The sequence below is a fragment of the Varroa jacobsoni genome, unplaced genomic scaffold, assembly GCF_002532875.2.
Source record: "Varroa jacobsoni isolate VJ856 unplaced genomic scaffold, vjacob_1.0 scaffold_752, whole genome shotgun sequence".
NCBI lineage: Eukaryota > Metazoa > Arthropoda > Arachnida > Mesostigmata > Varroidae > Varroa > Varroa jacobsoni.
This window is the reverse complement of record NW_019213654.1, coordinates 1-22,700: the sequence shown is the minus strand read 5'-3', so window position 1 is coordinate 22,700 and position 22,700 is coordinate 1. Positions and strand designations below refer to the sequence as shown.

Sequence of the window (22,700 nt, the reverse complement as noted above, 5' to 3'; positions counted from 1 at the left end):
AGTAATGTAAGAAATTTGTATAGCAATTCTATGCGGTCCGAAAGCCTGTTAATGTAGTAATGGAGAAGCATCGTGTGCTGTGTATTAGGATGGTTGAGGTACACAATGGAGAAAATTTGCTTTGATTTTCGGTAGCACATCTTTCCCCGAGAAGCTTTGCGTGCGGCAGCGTCTCTTGGCTTCGCAGCGATTCGAGCGAGGGAAGAATTTGGTGGCTCGGGTTTAGGATGTCTCGAATCGGTCATCATCCTCGAAGCCCTCGCTAGGGGATGTACATCCACAACGGCCTACCTCAGTATTCATAACATGACTACCTGGATGATCGACACATTCGGGAATGAGGAACAGAGGGCTAAATGGTAATTAGCTGCATGATCTACTAACAAATACTCATATTGTCATCAATGCGAGTAGTGAATTATATATCGTATGCTACACTCTTGCATTTTTAGGGTTCCGAAGCTCGCGCGTATGGAGTTCTGTAGTTCCTATTGTTTGACTGAGGCTAGTAGTGGAAGTGATTCAGCAGCACTTGTTACCAAGGCGGTCCGTGACGGCGATTTCTACATTCTAAATGGAAGTAAAGCCTTCATCTCCGGGGCAGGCGAAAGTGATCTATATGTGTGCATGGTCCGTACAGGTGGTCTAGGTCCCAAAGGTTAGTATTTAAACCAGCAGTCCGTAGACTGGTATATTTAAAGAAACGAAATGAATGTGACGGTAAGAAAGACGGTGACTTTTTTGTTCGTACCCACAGTTGAATAATTGTATTGCCTATTCAGTCATAACTAAAAATGATAGCATCTTCGGCCACTAGCAACGAATAGGTTAAAATGGCCTTAATTCATAAAGCCTCGACAATTTTAAGGTTCTGGAGTGCATGAAAGCGTTTGTGCTCAACTAACGATCATCTATTAAAACGGCAGGCATCAGCTGTTTGGTAATTGAGAAGGATACTGCTGGTATATCGTTTGGTAAAAGTGAAGAAAAACTGGGATGGAATACGCACCCAACGCGAGCTGTGATCTTTGAAGACTGTCGCGTACCAGTAGCCAATTTATTAGGTGAAGAAGGCCAGGGATTCACTTTCGCGATGAAAGGAATAAATAATGGTAGACTGAATATGGCTGCTTGTTCTGTGGGAGCAGCCGCCGCAAGCATCGAGTTCGTCGTAGAGTACATCAAGCAACGCAAACAATTCGGAAAGGCCATTGCTGAATTTCAGGTAAAATAGTAGGAAAAACTTGTGATAACCGTAGTTGATATGTTATATTATTCATGCACACGGTTAAATGTGGCCCTATGTAGATATACAATATATATGAACAAACGGAGCATCGTACATCTAACGGAACCGAAACTCTTCTGTTGATTTCGATACAGTTTAATCAGTTTCGGATAGCAGAGATGGCGACTAAACTGCAAGCGAGTCGCTTAATGGTACACGGAGCCGCGCGGTGTGCGCAGGAAGAGCTGCCCAATGCCACAGCTCAATGTGCTATGGCTAAATATTTTGCCACGGAAACCTGCTTTGAGGTACGATGTCGGCGTTCGTTAAACCTTTGGATATGATTATTCTAATTCGTTGGTGAGCGTCAACTCAGCTACTCTAGCATCAGTGTCTTCGTGGGGTTCTAACGGAAAAATTGAAACTTGAAAAATATTGTTAAAGAAATTGAGGAAAAATGCTGTAACAATAACAACAACAAACCTACCACTATCAAAACATTGTTGTTGCTTACCGTATGGGCTTATCTAATTAATAATATTTGTATTCTTGCAGATTACAAACAACGCAATCCAGTTGATGGGCGGATATGGCTTCATCAAGGATTTTCCAATACAACAGTATTTCCGCGACGGTCGAATATATCCCGTAATTGGAGGAACTAACGAAGTGATGCGCCTCATTATATCAAGAGATATTCTCAAATAGCGCTTACTTATGTTAGCCAGAAAAGAAACTACGTACCACCTATACTTACGTAGCTGATAGTGTTTTTTTTACGATAGAACTGTCATATCGAACACTTCCAACTAGCAGGCTGCGTCCGAAGTTCGCTCGTGACGCCCAAACTGCCAAGCCAACCGTTATAAAATATCTAATATAGCAACAGCCACCCCTATTTGCCATTAACATGGGGATTTTTTCCGTCTAATAATTACTATTTACTATTACTTACTATTTAGCATATGTATTCTTTAAAAAACATAGTAGTAAATACTTGTCAATTTAATCGATACAAGAATTGCACAATAGGAAGAATGTAATTCCTCGAAGAGCACATCCGCACAAACCATTACAGGATTTCAGACACATCTATTTAAATGGATCTGGAAATATGGGATATCGAATCGATAACAGTGCATGTAAATAAACGGTTGTTTTTGAGCACTGTCTAGTGAATACGACTGAATGACCCTACGACGCTCAGTGTGTGAAAGACTGTTTTAGCGATACCTATTGCCCCCTATTCTTCTATCAGGTGGGCCACATAAACGAAATTAAATAGTGTAAAATGTATGTTTTTTTTTATTTCAGATGGAGCTATCTGGTTATCTATATTAGAAAACACCAATGTTATGACAATTATTTCGAAGGATTTAACTTCCCTCTGTGCTCTACGCTGATCACCGGATGTATTATAGAATTATAACGATGTAATTTTTCAACAATTTCCGAACCCGTCAGCTGGCAGACGAAGACACAACGCATACACGTAGAATAAGCAGGCCTCCATTTAATTGTCAATTCCGTAGCAATTACGTGTGAAGTGCTGTTATTGCGCATAAGTGAGATGTAAACGAAAACGAGTTCTGTCTTGTGTGACTTGTGCTCTCCACCTCATTTGCTTGATCCACGTTTTTAGTTTTTGAGTAAATCTTATCGAGTGAAAATATTTTCTGATAGTCGCATGCCTTGAGGTTTCCATTAAAAGAAGGAACTCTTTGCCGGTCGTTTTCTCCCGGAAATACATTCAAAGGGTCCTCATCGATTCCACGCGAGGTACGTGGTTGAAATGTATCTTCAGAGGTTGTCATCTTTAACTGAAGTACTTGGGCAGTCTCCTCACTTGAAGCTCCTGCCGTAAGTAGTACTAATATGTCCGACTATTTTCGCACATACGGGAGGGGGCACACTTGTGTAACATTTTTAAATATAATACGCAAACACAAAGTGGAAAGGCACTTGGTAACGTTTGAGGATGCATTAATTTTTTAGTGCGAAGAGTATATTGAAGATGGTAAGTTTTGCTGGCATGTTTATAATAGTGCGCATTACGTTATAGGCAATGGAAAAAACAATCCTTTTGAAAACTAACATCAGCCAAATTTTGACAAAGACAGGAAGTTTCTGTTCAAATTATCGATGGAAATTAGGAATTGCGGAATGTCGTTCGATTGAACCTCCACTTAGATTAAAAAGTTGCTTCGCTGTTGAAAATGGACGGTCAATGCAGTCTCCATGGGCTAATGGAACTATTCTCACTACAAGTGCCCTATCTCAGCAGCGAAGGGCGACGCTGCTGTCATTCGTTATCATAAGCACTTAAGGGGAAATTAGGAAGCGTCCTCAGTCACTGTGTTTAGTGTCGAAAAGGATCAATGCTGAATCAGTAGTTTTCATTTTCTTGATCAGGTAAGGATAGATTCTACAATTTCTAAAATGTCGCAACGTAAGTTGCCTATACAGAATCGCAACCAAAGTCCATGACTAATACAGTATCATACTATAGTGCGAAACGTGCAGCCCGCGTATAGAATTTTACTGCAACAATGGTACAAGCGCGTTTGCATGGTAGTAACGTTCATAAATTTTATAGCCATTTAGAACGACGATCTGAGCGCGAAAAGACGCTTCATCAAGACGTACGTCTCAATTCTTGTTCAGTGTTAATAGTAATTAAACGTATTTTTTTCGATTTATTGCTAAACTGCTATAAAGTTATCACTTACAATCTTACTCTATACATTCATACTTTACAATTTTTATGAAATATAACAGAGTAAGTTCACTTTGCCCACCAAATATCCCTATTTTCATTCGATTTTCATTGCCTATTCAAGTCATTTCATATCGTCCTTGAAATCAGGCCGCTATATCCGGCTTTGTGTCCTTCGGCAAGTTCGTGTCCTAATAATATAAAGCTGAGTTTTTTTAAGTGGGGAAAATAAGATTCATCAACAAATGTCTATAATAAGATGTTTAATGGAAAAACCGTGATTACTGCATAAGTATTTTCTAAAATTCAGTAGGCTAAAACACAAGTAGTTAATGTAACTATATCATACCATCAGATTTCTGCAAGAGCATCGCATGCTCTTATTGTAACGGGTTATGACATTTTAAAATTTTTTTTTTTGAGTATGTAAATGTGATCTACAGCTTTTAGCTGAATCAATGTAAACATAAACCTCCTCTGTAATATATCAAACCACTACAAAGAGGCTGTGCTATACTGTTGTTCTGCCTATCTAATTAAGCAATTTTCAACTAAAGCACAACTGTTTATTATAACCAGTAGTTATTAATTTGATTATATTCGGTTGGTCCAGGCAAACCCTCTATGAAATGATTTAAAGTTAATCACATCGATTAAATTACACTGCTTATTAATTTGCAAGCCAATCTGCTGTATCTTTTTCATGGCGTCTGTATTACTTCCTTAGACTTTCAGCGTGTTCTCTAACCCAAATCTTTTCAAATGGCCGAATCAAGTTGACTGATTTACTAAAATACCGTTTACTCTGAGCCGGACCACCCCGTTGCTGTGAATGTAAGTAACTTAATCTCTTTTAGGAAAAATTGGGGTTCCTGTTCCCTTTACCCTCTGTTGTACCGGCTTCTTATATAATTCGTCCATTCACTTCCATTTTCTCCCACAATAGATAACTGATTCTATTGGCAGTTATTCTGGCGAAGTGATTGCATAAATAAAGTCACCTAGATGATACGTTTACCATTGCTTGCGCACACTCTGCGCAATGACCGCATCTGATTGAACATGAAGCTATTAGTAGTTCTGACAAATATGACTGTACGACTTACAGAAAATATTCAGTTCGCCAATCATATAAACAGCTATTTGCGGACGTTCTAATGGAACGAATTATCCACGGAATCATTATCTTGTTATGCGCCAATGTTCAGCGTTATCTCCCAGAGTGAGATGTCTGGTTCAAGTTGGCTAGACTATTTTCTAAGCACCATAACTGTCTGTTGCAACCTGTTTCTACCAACACGAATTCCGCTTTCCTTAGCGCTATGACGATACTGCCATCGACGGCGATAGCAGCGGCGGCGGCGACGGCGGTAGCATCCACGGCAGCAACAACAACACGAATAATTAGATAAAAGAACAGTAAGGACGGCGCCGTAAGAACTATGTCTCTAAAACATAGTATAATGTATACATTTACCACGTAGCTGTTATACGTATAAGCTGCATGCTTCATACCGGTGCTTTGGTGTATGACCACATCTCAAGACTGACAGATTGCCGAGTTATAAAACGAGTTGCATTTGCATTTGCTCTGTTCATACATGATTTGTTGTCGACGTTCAGTTTGTGTCTCCCCTGGTTTTGTGTAGCAGATTTATGCTTATGTGAACATACCTGAAATTGGATTTCTTCAAGCGCGTAAGATACATAAGAAAGGCAAGTGGATGAATGGTAATATGGCTCCTACATGAATCAGTTTTTGTACAAGAATAGCTACCACCATTCATGTGTTGTAAATCATTCAGCCTAGAGTCTACAATGGAACACGTACAATGCGAAAAGGACAAGCCATTTTTTCATCATCGAGTGCAAGGCGCTTGCATTTTACCTGTTTTACTTATTTGATAAATACATTCTATGTGCTATATCAGGCCAACTTAGTCGTTTTTTACCATACATAAATGAAAAACGTTCAAAAAGTTGCTAAAAGGTTCTGATTCCCTCTCCGCACGTAAATTCGCTCTGTCGTTTAACGCCCAGATACCGTAATTCATGAAGCATACGTAGGCTCGCTATCTTGTTCAATGGGCTGCCTATCAAATGCCTCTAGAAAAATTGACTGTTTTGACTTATTTCAGATATATATTGAAGAGTTTTATAAGCTTTGAGCAAAAGTTGTACAAAATGAATGTTGTAATACGCTGGTTATTTGATGAAACTTTCTGTGAAGCCGTTATATCATTTGAATATTCAGTGTTATGCTAGGTACAGCAAGTTCCGTGTTACGCTGGAACATACATTGAAGTATGAAAGAAATGTAAGTAACACAACTATGTGAACTGACAAAAATATAAGTAAGAATTACATGGCACGCTTTTGTGAGTACTATGCTTGGGGATGTTTGTTCATAATAAACAAATCTCTGTCCCTAAGATAAATACTTACGCTTGTAAAACGTGCATGAGACGTTATTACTCCAGCAAAGTACCTTGAAAGGCAACTGAGGCAACTGAACTGGAGCTTCAGACTTCAACTCGACCTGTTGGATTCTCTTGAGTCATTGAGAACTATTGAATTGAGAATTAACTCGATGACATATGAACAGTCCGAATGGCAAAAAAATAGTGAATCGTTCTTTGCAATTTGAAAGGAAATCAATGAAACAGTGAAAAAACACCGAAACATACTTGAAAGCCGGTCAGGCCGTCTAAGAAAGTTCCAACGGCCATTCTGATCAGGCCGCTAGCAAAGAAATTTTATGTGGGCAAACCTACCATGTATTGGATTGTTCACGAAAATCTCAGGTACGTGTTACAGTACATAAAATCAGACAAATAATCTCTGAGGGCACTATAACCATCCCAGATCACCGCTTATCGTTGTCATTGGTTTCTCCATTCTCTCAAAATGAAATGGCATGTGATCTTGATTCTTCTTTGATGGTAAAATGTTATCATCAGCGCAGAAAACGACCGCAGGACTGATCGCTAGCTTACTCCTAATTCAGAGGGGGTGCTTCAGAACGAGTAAAAGCAATTTTTTGGCTAATATTTGCATTCTGAATGTAGTGGCGGATAAAGGGAACGCCATGCCACCGTTCCTCTGCCAGAAAAACGAACTTATCTAGAAAAATATTTTGTTATTATTAGCACGTTTACATTTTTTTTGTAGGGCCGTACAAAACATAAGCGTCTAAAAGTTAACGGCTTACGTCTTCTAGTAGAATGGTGCGTTCTTTTAAACTAGCCGGTCACTGCAGCGTTGAATGCTTTTTTTTCTAAAGTTTTAAGATGAGCACATTTGGCCCACACATACAGCCCGGGTACGAATCCGCTGTTTTATTATATAAGGTACTTTTGAAGTTCGTGTTTAGCCAGTTCTCCTGACAATGTCAACTCGCTCACTCGTGTCCCCATGAGACGTTCGCACAGTTACAAAAGGAACATATGAAGCGAGCCTATGAGCGATTTAGATCCTGAGTTGAAGCCTTCCATGTTTGCGTTAAATGGTGACCCTTGGGTGAATAGAACTATCTGCAATGATAGTTTAGCACATGTTAAGCGAAGTATCGAAGTAGCAGTTTTTACATAATTCAATTATTATACAGGAAAGTTTGTAAACATAGTATACTTTGTTTTTCGTCAGATGGCAACGTGCCTGCTCACGCGACCATCTCGGCTAATGCTTTGTAGAAGCAATGTAAAACGTCAACAAACGAGACCCTCTTCAAGCTTTTCCCTCGACGGTAAGTTCAGAATTTGTATGAAGGGTAACTTTAATAATGCGAAGATGACGTTCTCAAAATTCACACAGACACACACATACATACACAGAAACGGAGAATTCTTAGACGAAGTTTAATGCATATGTACATTGTACTATTTATACATAAACATATCTATTATAACTATTCATAATAATCAATAATTGCCAGCTTAACGAATGTTTTTTCCTTATTACAGATAGAGTAGGTCTAAATGAGGAGCAACTCCAAATGCAAACCATCGCTAGGAACTTTACAACCAACAACTGGCTGCCTAATATGCGTCGGTGGGATCAAGATGTGAGCTCTTTATTTGCTTTATAAACAGAAATAGACACTCTGAGAAATCGATCAGTGCCGTTAGCATATTCTTACCCGATTACATTTCGCTAATGATCTGACCTGGCTGAATTAATTCTCTAATACAAACTTGTTAATCATTGAAATGAATAATTATTATCTGTTCACATTCTTTAGCATATCTTCCCTAGGGAAGCACTCCGTGCGGCCGCGGCACTTGGTTTCGGTGCTATCCGGGCTCGCGAAGAGTTTGGCGGCTCCGGTCTAGGGAACCTCGACGCGGCAGTTATCTTCGAAGCCCTAGCAAGAGGATGTACGTCGACGGCAGCTTACCTCAGCATCCATAATATGGCTACTTGGATGGTCGATACATTCGGTAACAAGGAACAAAGATCTAAATGGTATTTAAGTAACTAATTTATTTAATTAGATGTTAATGGACGTTGTTAATCTAATTAGTTGTAGCACAAGGTTAGATAGGCTGACGAGTATATTTCAATTCCAGGATTCCCAAACTCGCATCCATGGAATTTTGCAGCTCGTATTGTTTGACTGAACCAGGCAGTGGAAGTGACGCGGCAGCCCTTACCACCAAAGCCGTCCGTGATGGCGACCACTACGTTCTAAACGGAAATAAGGCCTTCATTTCTGGTGGAGGCGAGAGCGACTTGTATGTATGCATGGTTCGCACTGGTGGCCAAGGTCCTAAAGGTATACAGCTCGAAGGGGCAGAAAATAATTCATTGTTCATCCGTCTGTGTTAGCGACTAGACGTGTACAGACAGTAAACGAATGATCTTCGTTGTACGCTGTATTATCTTCCATGGTTACAGCTGTTTTTAGCTTGCAATTTCAAATATGATATTGACAATATTTGTCTATATACACATAAAGCGTGCCGTTTTTTAAGCATCTGCAAAAGTAAACGAGCCGATTAGAGGCTGGGTCTGCGTATCTCACACAAATGTATTGCTACGGCAGGTATAACTTGTCTCGCTGTTGAGAAAGGCGCTCCAGGTCTCTCGTTTGGTAAAAATGAGGACAAGCTGGGTTGGAATTCACACCCAACACGAGCGGTTATATTCGAAAACTGTAGAGTTCCCGTAAGTAACCGACTCGGTGATGAGGGCCAGGGTTTTACGATCGCGATGAAAGGACTGGATAATGGTCGAATAAATATTGCCGCCTGTTCTGTGGGAGCAGCAGCTGGTAGCATCGAATTTGTCGTCAACTATATCAAGGAACGCAAACAATTCGGAAAGGCTATTTCTGATTTTCAGGTATAATATATTAACAGCGTTTGTACTACGTTGGCCCCGAATAACGGCTTCTATTACGTAATATTTCTACGGTCTTTTTTCTTTTTATAGTGAATTGACAATTAGTTAATAATAACCGGTGGGCAAGTTAGGGGTTTCAGTTGAATCGAATTGCTATTTACAAAGGTACCAAAGGTGTCCACTCTACTTTATTAACAAACTGGAACTCACAAGCACAACTACGGCGTCAGTTCAGCTAAAATTAAAACTTACGTCTGTAAAATAGTTTAATTGATTTTGTTAACCTAGAACTATTAAACAGATGGATGTGTAATACAACGACGAATTACGAAAGTTATCACTTCACTCAAATAGAAGTTTTTATTAACTTTCAATCTAGTTCAACCAGTTTCGCATCGCTGAAATGGCGACTCAGCTACAGGCCTCTCGCTGGATGGTTCGGGAGGCTGCACGAGCAGCCCAGGAAGAACGGCCCAGCACAACAGAACTATGTGCCATGGCGAAGTACTTTGCCACGGAGACGTGTTTTCAGGTAAGGCCATAATAACTCACCTTTCAGTTCACTAGGATACATACTTGTCGCTTCAAATCTAACTGTTACAGGAAGGTAAGAGGATATAGAAGCCGTAACAATAATTTCATTGTCGTAGCAGATGGCGTTAAGAGCAAAGCCCCAAAGGCCATCAGGGTGAATTTCATTTTTCAGTTGAGACTCGGTGATTCTCGAAATGGTTTGTTGTTAAAATCAACTCACAATACAATTGTTGATAAACTTAAATGCGCTTTTCAAACGTAATATATTCGAAACAATACTAACTCATACCTGTCAATCGATTGCGCGTTGACGTGAGGCGTAAGCCGATCTCGCAGGTCACACGCCATTAGCTTTAGACCTTTAGTGGGAGTTTTGAGGCGTTGAAATGTGCTAACAATGGCAAAAAAAATAGGCAATTAGGAATAATAGGCAAATAGGAATTAAGCAATTTCATTTTCTTCTAGATTACAGATAAGGCAATGCAGTTAATGGGCGGATATGGCTTTATCAAAGAATTTCCTGTGCAGCAATACTTCCGAGACTGTCGGGCGCATCCCATAATCGAGGGAACCAATGAAATAATGCGCCTTATCATATCAAAAGATATCTTCAAGTAGTGATTCGTTCCCTATAGTTGAGAAGGAAATACCATACTTCATTTGATGAGTATGTCTACCATGCAGAGAGCACAGTATCGACACTATAACAGTCGACACTAGAACTAACAGGCAGTGTATTACGAATACGATACAAATCTGCTTCAGCAAAATAGCTTACGAATGAATAAATGGATGCGAACTATTTTGAAAATACGGCCATCTGAGTGCAAGCCACGTCGGATACAGGGGCTTGGCAGATTAGGGTAAATTGTCAACCCTAACAAGGTTGTACCGGCTGTGCCATAAATGTATATATTTGAAAATGGAATAAAGAAAACGTTGTAAAACAAGCGTTGTCTTTTTGTAGTAACTCGGATACACTGTGCCTCAACAAGATTATTTTTTATGGCTACCTACCACCATTTCAAAGCGTACACGTTCGCTAGATTCTTGCAAACTACAACACCGTTCTGCGCAGTTGTATCGCATTATTGATTCAAAATTCCTTTTTCCTTAGGAAGATTTCTAGCTAGCGGCGTCTAGGCGCCTGGCAAAATAGGCACTGAAAATTTTCGTGGACTTTTTTGCTAGATTATGATCCGAATACTGGATTCGGTCGTAGTGAAAACTGTTTGACTTTTCGAGTGATCTCTCTGTTTGAAGACAACCGGCAATGCGTAGCATCATTTGAAGTCGCAACAGAGGAGTGAAGCGCTTCGACCGCAACCGATTCGGTGAACGTGCGAGTACCTCACAAAATCAATTAGTATCTCATTAGTATCCTAACAAATTGCTTAGGTTACATACTACGGGCTCATAATGAATATTCTGAAAAATCAAATTTAATAATGTAGTTCATCCCGATGACATCGAAGATGGGAAATGTTCTATTTTATTTTGGGTATATTACTACGTAGGTAAAAGCGAACAAATTCCATGTTCAATTCCTGATACCGTCTGCTATGTATATGCGTCTGAATTTACGATAGTGATAGGATACAAAGATACGTTGTTCTCTTTCGCCTTCACATGGTTAAATAAGATTTTAACCTGAAGCATTAACGTATCGCCTGCAGTCGGACATATCCGCTCTGAAAAGGTTGTTCAATACGGATGGTAGTGGCGAAACTACGTTGCATGACGCTGGTTTATTATCTGTTTCTTTGAAATTAATAACAATAATAAATCAATTAAAATAATACACCACTGTCATAAGATTTATTAGTTTTTTAAAACTTATATAAATCAGTACCCGACAGACGGCGCATAATAGTTTTACTCATTACTTGCTCTATACAGCTTTTCCCGTGGGAGAGGGCTAACAGTTGCATGAGAGACCGGTTGTTTTATTTTGCTGACATCGATGATTGCCACCGCGTGTGCTGCTGCTACGGGTGTTGACAATAATGATGATGCTGGCTTGAGAGGAAGAGCAATAAGCAGCAGCCGCTGCCACAACTTGTGCTGTAATTGCGACATTCCGATCAAACTAGACTTTATCGCCATTGAAACATTGTTCCATAAACGCCGAACAGTGGATTAACAAAGCCAGCCTGATCGATTAGTTATTAGAGGCTTTCTAGGATTGATTCGTCCACACTGCCTGCAAGTGGCAATAGTTCACACATACGTTCTGTATAAAGATGGACAATAACAAACACGCCGGCGCTCCCATGGCACTCCAATCACTACACACGGACACTACAACACAACAACAGCTTGTGCTGTTTGCCCGCCCTATCTGATTCAAATTTTCCAGCCTTCTTCATTTCTCTCTCTGTAGACCCATCAGCTGGGTGCCTTTAAGCGGGCGCGCGGCGAGCTCGATACATATCGAGATTTTTTGTACGTTTCTTACGTAAATCATGCACTTGTCGCACGTCGAAATCTTCTCTCAGGCCTGATCTGAAGAACAGACACGGCTCTACCAAAAACTAGCCGGCTTTTTCAATCTTGACAAACTCGCCTGTCAAGTGATGTAGCTGCTGCGAACCAGCCGCCAGTCTCTAGCACGACTCCCAACAACAATCGCTACGGCGGGCAGCGAAAAAATCCGGGAAATTCTCCCTAATCCGGTAAGTTCCACTGACGTTTTCACTCAGAGTCACTTCGGTCAGCACTCTGGAGTCCGTAGGTAAATGCTCCAACGTAACACACTCCGATTGGGCAACCTTGCCATCGTAGCTCTCACCGGAGTTCCACTACAGTTAAGTCGGTTGCTGTACGTTGCGAAATTAGCTACAATTATTGAGTTTCATATTTGGTTAGTGTCTTAACAAGCTATTGAGGTGGTTCACATTATGCGCTCGGAATGGTTATCGCTTCATTCGAATAAATCCAATACACATTTTAAAATACTTGGCCCCGCACAAATCCAAGATGGCGGACGTTCTGTTCCATTTTGGTGATAATTTTGATGAGTTTTCCCACCATTCCTATATAAATTGAGACTATCGACTACAACAAATAGGCAAGTTGATGTTATACAACCACCAGCAATAGTTTCTTGGTTTTGATATTAGCTAGTCTTGTCTGTACCGCAAAATGTTCGCACTTCTGTGGGATAAACCACAGCACTATACGGTATCTATCCTGTCTCCCTCCTTACGTCTATCGAACACTAGTAGCGCTGCGTATGCGCAACTAACCTGAAAGCAACTACAGGATCTCCGTAATACAAGCATTCGTCGATAATGTGTCGCATACGAATATATTACGGAAAAAGTTGATGTTACAATACAGACGCCTTAACAGAGTTCAACGTTTACTTTCGTACGTTTTCCAGATTTGTTAGGTGTTCTTGTGATACTTCGCGATCGCCACTAGTATTATTCCAATTATTATCATGATTCTGTTTAGTACGTCTTGTGAATGATATGCGAACAGTGTGTATGCAAGTAGTGTTAGCAACGTAAATTTCGACATTGTCTTTTTAACAAAATTTGGTTGCATTGTTGAACGAAGTGATGAATGTCCTTGTGACATATTCTAGCAACATGATCGTGGAACGTCATCGGATCAAGCAGCAGACATTGTGCGCAAGTCGAAACATCCGAAACGATATGAACTCGACTATACTTTTGAAGCACATTCTTACATAATGACTGCACATTGGCTAGCACGATCTTGATCTCTTTGGTTTAGCTAAGCTAACTCAATATGGCATCCATTACGAATCCTCTCTTATCTGTGTTTCTTGTAAAGTGCAAATTAGAGTGATATGCTTGCTGAGAAACCCAAAAATGCGTTAGAACTTTGTTTTTACGGAGCATGCTACTATGCGCATTTAAATTTCAATTAAAATGCCCTCAAATGAATAACGCGTTCTAAAAATGTTTATTAAAAGATAGTTTCTATTGATAAATACTCTTTTGTATTGCTAAATGTAATAATTATTAAGATTAGTTCAGACAAATTCCTTGTCTAACTGATCGGGTTAATGACAGGTCGTTCGTTTTTAAGCTCAATAGAAAATTATGATCGTGCTATTATTGCAAATATGCTCTAATTTTCAAGAGATGATTTCAAGTAATTTAACGGCATGAAAGATTATCCATAAGAATGGCTGCTGTTTATTTATCATATGTATTATGCTGTATATAACTTTGCTCTCTAATGTCAGCCAACAAACGGCTTTTCATTCCAATCTTAATGTTCCCAGCAAGTCGAAGCGATTATTTTAGATTAGTTGAATACGGGGCGCAGTTGATCTGCTAGCTCTCGTCAGTATGATTTATTTGCCATTTGGAATCAGTTGACATGTCATAAGCTTTGTATGAAATAAGGATTTCAAGTACCACGATTCATGTTAAAAAAAAACAAAATTAAAAGCAAATAACGACATGATTTCTCGTTTTTGACTATAATACTCACGTGCACATCTTGTTTATTAATAACTTTGCTAAGTTTGTCACATTTTAATCAACTAAAAAATATTGTCAGATTTTATCTTTTATGTTTGGACATATTCGATTTATAAGTAGGATAACCACTATACGGGCTTTAATTTGTATTATCTTCCCTCCTACCGTTATAACACTGAAAATTATTTTTGGTATAATAGTTTCAAAAAAAAGGCTGCAAGTATGTCCAAATTGGGGCACTGAAAAATTCGATGTCCTTTCTTCCTGTCGGACGCAATGCTTAATGAAGATTCTGTTTGTGAGACTGAAGTAAAATACTTTATCTGCAACACATAAAATTAACATCTACTTGATTGAGTGCAAATGCTCTTTGGTTCAGTACCTTACTTGTTTATGGGTATTTGTTTAGATCTTGGTTAAAGCTTACGACGTTGCAAGTTCAATTAGCCTATTCAAGCGTGGTTATTAATATTTATCCAAATGTTAAATAAATTACTTTTACAGCGGTATTTTTCAAGTCACATTTGCAGTTTTGCTTCTTAACTGTGATATTGTTAACTGCATTTCCATTTCTTTATTTATAGCATCTCGCGTGACTGTACCTATGTATAAGTACTTTAAAACAGAATCACCGTCCCATTGATGCCCTGACTGTGTCCTTAAAATTGTACAATAATACTAATTGATAAATGTTCGTTTATGTGTATTTAACACACGGATTTTTTCAGGCATGGAGCAGGTGTCTTATGCCGCGATGGAAGTAAAGAACGAGACACAAAGAGCACTTGAATGGCAGTTAAATGAACTGCAGAAAGAACTGCGCGACACCGGAAATACTGATGCCCCCATGTCTGAGGCTAAGCTGTTGGCCGAAAATCCCCCCTCAGATATAGACGGTGGTAACGGCCGTCACGATCATGACACCGGGGTCAATATTCTCGATGAGGCGCTAAAAGAGATAGCAGCGGATACCAAACCTGATATGTCAGATATTAAATCAGTGCTTCTTCAAACAAGTGGGCCTATCGTAAGTGCAGTGTCATGCGCGGAGGTAACTGTACCCACTCAAACGCTAATAGCTTGCACCCCTCCTACACTTCCTTCCGAAAATCCAGGAACAATCAGAGTCGAGGTACCCAAAGTATCGCTACCATTCAAGATCGAATCGCCTCGAGCGACTATCGTGGCAAATGCTTGTGATACTCGACAAATAAGAGTTGAAATACCAAAAACAGCGCTTCCAAATAAGGTCGAGCAACCTTTGGCTGTCCTCACCAACGCTTCCAATAGCTCTCAACAAATAAAAGTTGAATTGCCCAAGGTATCTTTGCCCATTAAAGTAGATTCTTCTTTGGATGTAGTATCGAATAACCCTGATGGCGCACAGATAAACATCGAGCTACCGAAGCAGGCACAGGTTCCAATCAAGATCGATCCTCCGCATGGGGTCCTCACGGTGGAAGTTCCAAAAGTGGTTTCCGTTGTTTCGACTTCTTGTCCCAGTACTGCACCGACTGTTACATCTGTATCCATACCTCAGGCTATTACCCTAAATTCTGTAGCGAGCTCGCCATCTGTTCAAGGTGTCCAAGCTGTTCCAGCAGTTCAAGGAGTTCAAGGTGGGACTTACCGATTAAAAACGAACGCGCCATTGGGAAATCCTGTGGTCGGAACTCCTCTTATGGTGACTGGAGTTGTCATTCCTAGAGCACCACTATCTTCTAATTTAATTAGTTTTGTGGACGCGATGGGAAACATGCAGCTAGCGGCCGTGGCGTCTCCGCTAATCAATCCTGCAATCCAGATTCGTCCAGGGATGGTGGTAAATCCGGGAACTCCACTAGTAGTAAGACCTCCAGCTCCGCAGCTTGTGTCACCACCTGGCGCACTTGGCACCATTGTGCCAGTTTCTACACTTTCTACCGTGCAACCGCCCATCTTTAAAAGTACTGTAAGGGCGATTTTGCCGAATAAGACAACAGTTAAGACAATTTATCCCATCAAGGGTATGACGACCACAACCTTAAATAGCGAGGCCAAGCCTAACGATGCGCAGACGGTAGCAACTTCTCCAAGAGCTTTTACTCAGGCGCACGATGAACCAGAGGAAAAGCTACCGTCTCTAGTACAACCACCACCCCCGCAAACAATAATGCAGCCTTCTAAAGAGTCTGTCTACCCAGAACCAAAAGTCGAAAAGCCTAAAAATAACCCACCGCCGGTAGTTCTACCTGATACAAAACTACCTGTAACTGAGGTCACACCGCCCAATCAGCAGCAAACAAATGAAGCTACTTCACTGGCAAAAGGACCAGACGAAGAGGATAAAGCTAATGACGTCATTTTTAAGATTATGTCGGTAAGCAGTTCGCAAGGCACGAACAAAGCTGGCGACTTAGCCAAAACAAACCTTTTTAATTTACTCAAAACTGAAACCAACGTAGTGATAACCGCTCCATCAATACATGTGCAGGATATCCTTGAGGAACTCAAGAAACAGTTCCCAGATAAGAAATTTGTTATAAATTATAATTCGTCGAATACTGCTTCTAGCAACCTCAAGAATCTTGTAACACAAGCTGCTGTAGGAAAGAGGGCTATGAAAGCTTCGATGTTGAAGCCTCAAGTTACGGAGAAAGCGCTGGCCAAGCGTGCTGCAGAAGATGATAAAACAGCTGCACCATCAGCGAAAAGAAAGAGGACGCAGACGTTTAAGAAGGCTGCGCAAACAAGTAAAAAAGCGACTGCTTTATCGTCAACCCCAAAGGCTACTCCGAAACGGATGAAGACTGAGAAGACCCATGAGGTACCTCCTGTACCGAAGCCAGCAGCCACATACAGGTCCGCTAGGTTGCGAGGTGAGAAGGCACCCGAGCTGTTTTCGGGCAGAAGACGAAAAGAAGAGACACTTGCTGTGACACCCCAAAAGTTTTCAAAAGAACCCGGAACCGTACGACCGGTACGCGCTCGAGGAAGACCGCGAAAGGATCGAAGTGCAGCTACTCAACCAATGAAAATGGCCGAACAGGCAATTATTAATTCCATTAGAGATGTAGAAGTAAGTGTAGACTGGCTCGTTATAACTTAAGATATAAGTATAAAGCGAATATATTACTCTATAGCTGTTAGTTTTAACCATACGTTTTTGGTTAGTGAATTAGTGTTTTACGTCGTTGCTCTTTGTTTTCAGGGTCCTTTTGCGGGTTATAAAACTTTTCTCGAATTTAGTATTAGAGGTACCATGATATACCATTTGTCAAAATGCCGCCTTTACAACACTTTATATATATATATAAAGACAATTTTTTAAATAACGAAAGGTGCAAATGTAGAACAATTAAGCAAAATGATTAAAAGGTATTTTACTTATAAAATTAACAAAATTTAATTTTAAGAAAACGAGAGTTTACTAGAAAATAACAAAAAGACTTTAAAAAAAAAACTAAGTTATCGAGGAGAGAATAAATATTGAAATTATAAGCACAAAGTAAAAAAATCTAAAAAGTTACTTCTTAGTTTTTTTTCTAATCTTTCAAATGCGATTCGTAATTTTTCTATTATCAGGTTACTCTTTTTTAATGATCTTATAAACCTTTTGACCGGTGTTGAGTCTTAATGTAAGGATTTTATTTGGTGAAATGTTTAAACTATCGAATTTTTAAAGATGGTACATCCATTTCAACTTCTGAACTCGAAAGAAAACCTGTAATCTGGACAATCTACAAACAGTAAGCTTTTTGCAAAGGAACGAAAGACCCTTCTAACAATAGACCACTCTCTTAGTAGTAAACAACAAATTTACTGAGGCAACAAATCGTAAACACAAACCGCAAGGGCTTGTGCATAGCTAACCTAACGTATAGAGCGTTGGATAAATCCGTGGAATCCGCCTTACATCTACGATAAGGAATATAGTTAAATATTATTAATAAATAATAACAATGAAAAAGGCTTTTTCCCGACCTGGCTTGACGGTGTATTTCCAAACATGGCGTGCAAATATTGTGCATATATATTGTAGGTGAAGTTGGATCACTTGCCTGAAGAAGTAGCGTTACAGGGGGGTTCCGTTCGCGTGGGCGAAGGAGTTGACGAGCTGATGGGCGGTCCTGTTGGTGAGGGAGAAGATTCTATGGGCTCGTCGACAACCAGTGGAGGCTCTGGGGGTACCGGGTTTGGCTACAACTCAGAAATTCGCGTAGGAGACGAGTTTCAGGCTGAAATACCGTTCCTTCTCGAGGGAAATCCGCCAAAGGACTATTCAGAACACGCCGATATTATCTACCACCCTGATAAGGTATATATTACACCGTTTACAGTTAAAAACAAGAGATTATATTTTCAAATTATTACAGATGATTATGAATTGATTACTGATTATATGTTTCAACCAGTTACGGGAATTCTAAAATACTCTTACATAAAACATCTATATCGAAATGTCTATTCAACGGTTTGAAGTACTGCTGTTATGGGAACCACTTTTGTTAAATGTCGTTTTCTGTTTTTATAGAATGAAGTTCAATTGTCTCTATTAAAATTTGGTTACAAAGGAAAGTCTAGAGGAGGCACTGCGATCATGATATTTTTTCGGTACAGGTGACATTTCATTTGTCAGTTGTAGCTTCTAACTGATGTTGCTCTGTGATTCATCTTTAGGGTTTGTTAAATGCTTGTCGTCCTGAAGGTTCACGGTTCTGTCAAGATTTTCCATTATACGACTTCGTCGATTGGAGCCACCAGGACAAAAAAATGTTCAAACGCTATCTAGGTACTTACAAAACCAAGTTCGGAAAGTACCTAGCCGTTCTACCCAACAAACGGTTGCTGGATGTAATTGATCATTACTACTCAACACACAGTCCGGCCAGGGATTACGTCCTGCCCAAAAAGAGCAAGCAGTTAGTATTTCCTACAATTGATTCGTCCATTATATTTATTCATGATCTCACTTATGTCCTGTAACCTGCTTAATGCAGTTATTCCACTAGTTGCTTTTTTCAGTGTTACAGCTGAAATCTCTCTTATACATTTAAAATATTGTTTTTGAAATTTATAGTATAATCGATATTTGAATTCAGTCCTTGCCTCAAGTAAGTGGCATTAAAACGTGAGGACATGCTAGAGCAACCAAATTGTCAAAAAAAAAATCGTAAGCATTTCTTGAAATGTTATGTTTAACCGGGAAAAGCTTTACCGCTCTATTATTTCAAGGGTTAAGACTCCGAATGTTAACGCAGTGTGGGTGAAATCGCATACGGACAAAAAAAACAAGATGTTATTATTTGCAAGCGAAATATTTATTAAAACCTGTAAGTCTAGAATCAGTAACTAATATTCCCCCTTCTGTTTTTTTTGTGCGGTTTGCGTTTACGATTTCAACCTATGATAAATTTTATATATTAAACAGCTATTATCTGGTCAGCAAAAGCAAGCAAATGATTGCCCCAAAAGGAGTTTTTGGAATTTTAAATGAAAAGCGAAAGGTCTTGCCAAACCGCCGGTTTTGCGCAAATCCAAACATTGTTTTGTACGAAGATGCACTGCCGACGAGACGGCCAAAGGACACCGCTATGAGAGAAAAAACGTCTACAAACAGTTTACCAGTTGCTAGTGTCGCAGCAGCTGGAGCAGCTAACGCCAGCGGTGCGGGCGGCAGCGGCACGAATACTAGTAAAACAGCGAAAACAGATGCAAACGGGAAACCTACAAAAGTTGTGAAGTTTGAGGATATTATGAAGCCTCTTGCCGGTGGCGGAAAGCCCAACAATGAAAATAATAAGTCCGAAAGAACTGGTAAGTGGAATGTGCTATTGGATAGTCTTTTATGTTTTTATTATCTAAAATACTTCACCAGAAGGTTTCGAGACAGTGAAGAAGGATCTCAGTATCTGCCTAAAGGGCGTAATCAGTCATTTTGCTACACTTACATCGATTTACACAGGCTATGCCTTGGTGTTTTTTGCTTGCCTTTTTTAGACGCTACTGCCGCATCATCCGCTGAGAATTCAGACAATGAGAGTGTACCGAATTCAGTAGATGACTCACTAGATTACGCGATGAGAAAAGCTCGACCACCGACTGAGGATTTCGACGATGATGTTAAAGAGTGGATTTCGAAAGAAGTACGTTTACGCTGCATAACGCCGCAAAAACTTCAAACATTAAAAAATGAGTTGTGAACCAGATACGTCAATTTTGTTACTTTCATATATGCAGGAATACGTGTCAAAAGTCATTTCATTGGATTGAATAAATAGAGTTGAGATAGATGAAATAGATGTAGACTAATTACTTTTGACCTTCCTTGAATATGACAGAGCACTGCCGAATTGCCAATGATCGACGAGAATGTAGAAACGCTAAAAGAGAAAATCGGTTCTCTGAAAAAGCTGTTTCAACGTAACAAGGCCGAATTGGCCCAGATGGACTGCGAGCAGAAACGGATAGCTAAAACTGTTGAGCAGGTGACCAAGGCGATAGGTAAAGCTCGTAAAATCACAGACGAGTGGACCAAAGAGGACAGGTAGGCAAAAAATTATCCCGATTGATTTCGGTAAGGAAATGCACTACTTTCTTTAATACCGTGCAACTAACTCATATAATTTATATGACTGATATTTTTCAAGCGAAGATCTTAACTATTTCGTTCTCCATCGCAGGTTATTGACAATTCAAGCCTTTAAAAGTTTTGGCAAAGACTTCAAGGCTGTCAGTAAACTTGTCGGAACTAAGAGTGAACACGCAGTTAAGCAATTCTACGAAACTAATAGTCAACGGTAAGTGCCAGGGATTCATTGCACTATATGTTTAAATAAGTGCGATGTAGTTGCACAAACGCCCCGAAATTTCAGAACGCACAGTGAGGATAGAGAAAAGACATTTGAAAATTATAAGCTCTTTTAAATTACTTTTTTTAGTAACATACTTTTATCAGCGTTCCAGCAAGCCATCCAGTACACCCAGAGAAACACTGTATGTACCGTGGGTGTTTATTTATAATATACATCTAGAAGATATAGATAGTCCGGCTTAGCTTTCTTACTTACAGCAACAACCGTCTTCAATTTTTAATGTTGAGCTTATCCCTACTAAACTTTTTGTTTTTCTTTTAGCTATGGCCTCGATCAGCCGATCGTCCCTTCAGCCGAGACTCCAACAGTCGTGACCCCGACGGGAAGCAGTAGTCCACTAAAATCTGGACCTGATTCTCCTGTGCGAGGCCCGCGGCCCATGCCTTCGATTCTGCGCAGAAAGATCTCTATCAAACCTCTTAACGTATGAGGCAAGCAAATTTGCTACCGAGAACATTAGCGCAATTAAAGATGTTCTGCAACAACACGCAAGCAGCGACAAATAATAGGAAGCTCCGGTGTTCCATACCAAAGCACAATTAAGTAAATGAATGAAACTGGGTTCGGTCATTTTCATCGCGTACGCTACGCACAAAAGCATAGTCTGGTTCGGATCCGTTTCACTTTCTATGCCAATAACAAGACTATCTCATTTCGTTTCACGTCCTCCACCTTGATCCTTCTTACAGAAATAATGCCTCGACCTAACACTATCGTTGTTTGCATACATGCTAACGGTATTTGTAAACAAGAGCTAACTTAAATTAGGTTAGGAGAATAGCCGCGCTTATAACAGCAGCTTTGCTTGTTTTTCTAATTTTCGTAGTATAATGGAACCCGAGATTTGCACAACTTGAAGTTCGAAAAGATAGAAATAATGTTGAACACTTCTTTTATTCGATGTCCCATTATCGTCCCATTTTTGTGTCAAACCTTTGTGTGACGTTCCGTCCATGAAAGCTTCCCTGATCGCTAATTTGTTAGCGTATGTATTTGTTTGCTAATTTTCATCCAGTTATGCTAACTAGCAGACCTTGTTGCTAAATTTTCTTTATTAACAAGCAAGCGGTTTCTGCAAGCACGCCTGGTAGCGTATTGCGAAATTTTGAAAAACCGTTGAAGTTTTGTACGATAAGTAAGACGTTTTCTGCTGCCGAGCTCAATCACGAGTTGTTTAGGATGAGCATTGTCAATAGCCTACCAAAGTCGTGTTTATATCAAACAAAAATAACAAAGGGCAAGCTTGTACAATAATCCAATCTGATTTAAATCTCCTCTCAAAAAGGGTGGACATTTATTTGCGAAGGGGTCTGCCTATCTCAGTTTAGGTAGTGGTTAGTTATTGCAATCGGATGCAAAACTCCAGACTCTGTTTAACAGAATCAGGGCGGATGACACATCCATGGTTCTATTAACGAGAAAGGCCCTAGCCTTAGGGCGTAGCACGTGTTTCGCATGTCAAGAAGCAGCTGAATTGAACGGTGCCAGTATTGCCATTGGAGCATCATTTGTCCATTATAATGATTGTAGCATGTACGAATTAACAGGAACGAAAGAACAAT

The 22,700-nt window shown here is 39.9% G+C and overlaps 3 protein-coding genes across 10 annotated transcripts in view; all 3 read left to right on the top strand.

The window, feature by feature from the left end:
• LOC147753090 (isobutyryl-CoA dehydrogenase, mitochondrial-like) overlaps positions 1–2,392 on the top strand; it is a 23,175-nt gene extending 20,783 nt beyond the window's left edge. Inside the window, exons 4-8 of the mRNA XM_086969528.1 lie at positions 136–359; positions 453–658; positions 927–1,225; positions 1,384–1,536; positions 1,784–2,392. Coding sequence (XP_086825654.1) covers positions 136–359; positions 453–658; positions 927–1,225; positions 1,384–1,536; positions 1,784–1,936 — 1,035 coding nt within the window. The 3' untranslated portion in view covers positions 1,937–2,392. The remainder of the gene's footprint in view (positions 1–135; positions 360–452; positions 659–926; positions 1,226–1,383; positions 1,537–1,783) is intronic.
• A 136-nt stretch (positions 2,393–2,528) lies between these two features.
• LOC111263261 (isobutyryl-CoA dehydrogenase, mitochondrial) lies at positions 2,529–10,771 on the top strand. Of its 6 annotated transcripts, none has more exons than XM_086969527.1 (8): positions 2,529–3,088; positions 7,590–7,689; positions 7,907–8,007; positions 8,185–8,408; positions 8,513–8,718; positions 8,989–9,287; positions 9,667–9,819; positions 10,287–10,771. In XM_086969527.1, the coding sequence occupies exons 2-8, from the start codon at positions 7,590–7,592 to the stop codon at positions 10,437–10,439; spliced, it is 1,236 nt and encodes a 411-aa protein (XP_086825653.1). In that variant the 5' UTR covers positions 2,529–3,088; the 3' UTR covers positions 10,440–10,771. The 6 variants fall into 6 exon arrangements, with proteins under 6 accessions (XP_086825653.1, XP_086825649.1, XP_086825652.1 ...); XM_086969523.1 differs by lacking the exon at positions 2,529–3,088 and adding an exon at positions 3,110–3,870; XM_086969526.1 differs by lacking the exon at positions 2,529–3,088 and adding an exon at positions 3,111–3,640.
• An 87-nt stretch (positions 10,772–10,858) lies between these two features.
• LOC111263265 (uncharacterized) lies at positions 10,859–22,688 on the top strand. 3 transcript variants are annotated; one of them, XM_022838202.2, is made up of 9 exons: positions 10,859–12,496; positions 15,013–17,342; positions 18,345–18,581; positions 18,944–19,185; positions 19,695–20,080; positions 20,264–20,409; positions 20,605–20,810; positions 20,947–21,063; positions 21,400–22,688. In XM_022838202.2, exons 2-9 carry the CDS (start codon positions 15,015–15,017, stop codon positions 21,566–21,568), a joined length of 3,831 nt encoding a protein of 1,276 aa, XP_022693937.1. In that variant the 5' UTR covers positions 10,859–12,496; positions 15,013–15,014; the 3' UTR covers positions 21,569–22,688. The 3 variants fall into 3 exon arrangements, with proteins under 3 accessions (XP_022693937.1, XP_022693934.1, XP_022693935.1); XM_022838199.2 differs by having other exon boundaries at positions 18,306–18,581; XM_022838200.2 differs by lacking the exon at positions 10,859–12,496 and adding an exon at positions 13,097–13,193 and having other exon boundaries at positions 18,306–18,581.
• Positions 22,689–22,700: the final 12 nt, after the last annotated feature.

Bases quoted from the DNA above. Each gene is read 5' to 3' on its own strand.
- LOC111263261 (XM_086969522.1), top strand. From the start codon at position 6,157: ATGAAACTTTCTGTGAAGCCGTTATATCATTTGAATATTCAGTGTTAT. The intron at 6,262-7,589 runs GTAAGTAACACA...GTTTTTCGTCAG, and splicing joins CATTGAAGTATGAAAGAAAT to ATGGCAACGTGCCTGCTCAC. The intron at 9,820-10,286 runs GTAAGGCCATAA...ATTTTCTTCTAG, and splicing joins CCACGGAGACGTGTTTTCAG to ATTACAGATAAGGCAATGCA.
- LOC111263265 (XM_022838199.2), top strand. From the start codon at position 15,015: ATGGAGCAGGTGTCTTATGCCGCGATGGAAGTAAAGAACGAGACACAA. The intron at 18,582-18,943 runs GTATATATTACA...ATTCATCTTTAG, and splicing joins TTATCTACCACCCTGATAAG to GGTTTGTTAAATGCTTGTCG. The intron at 21,064-21,399 runs GTAAGTGCCAGG...TTTTTCTTTTAG, and splicing joins TACGAAACTAATAGTCAACG to CTATGGCCTCGATCAGCCGA.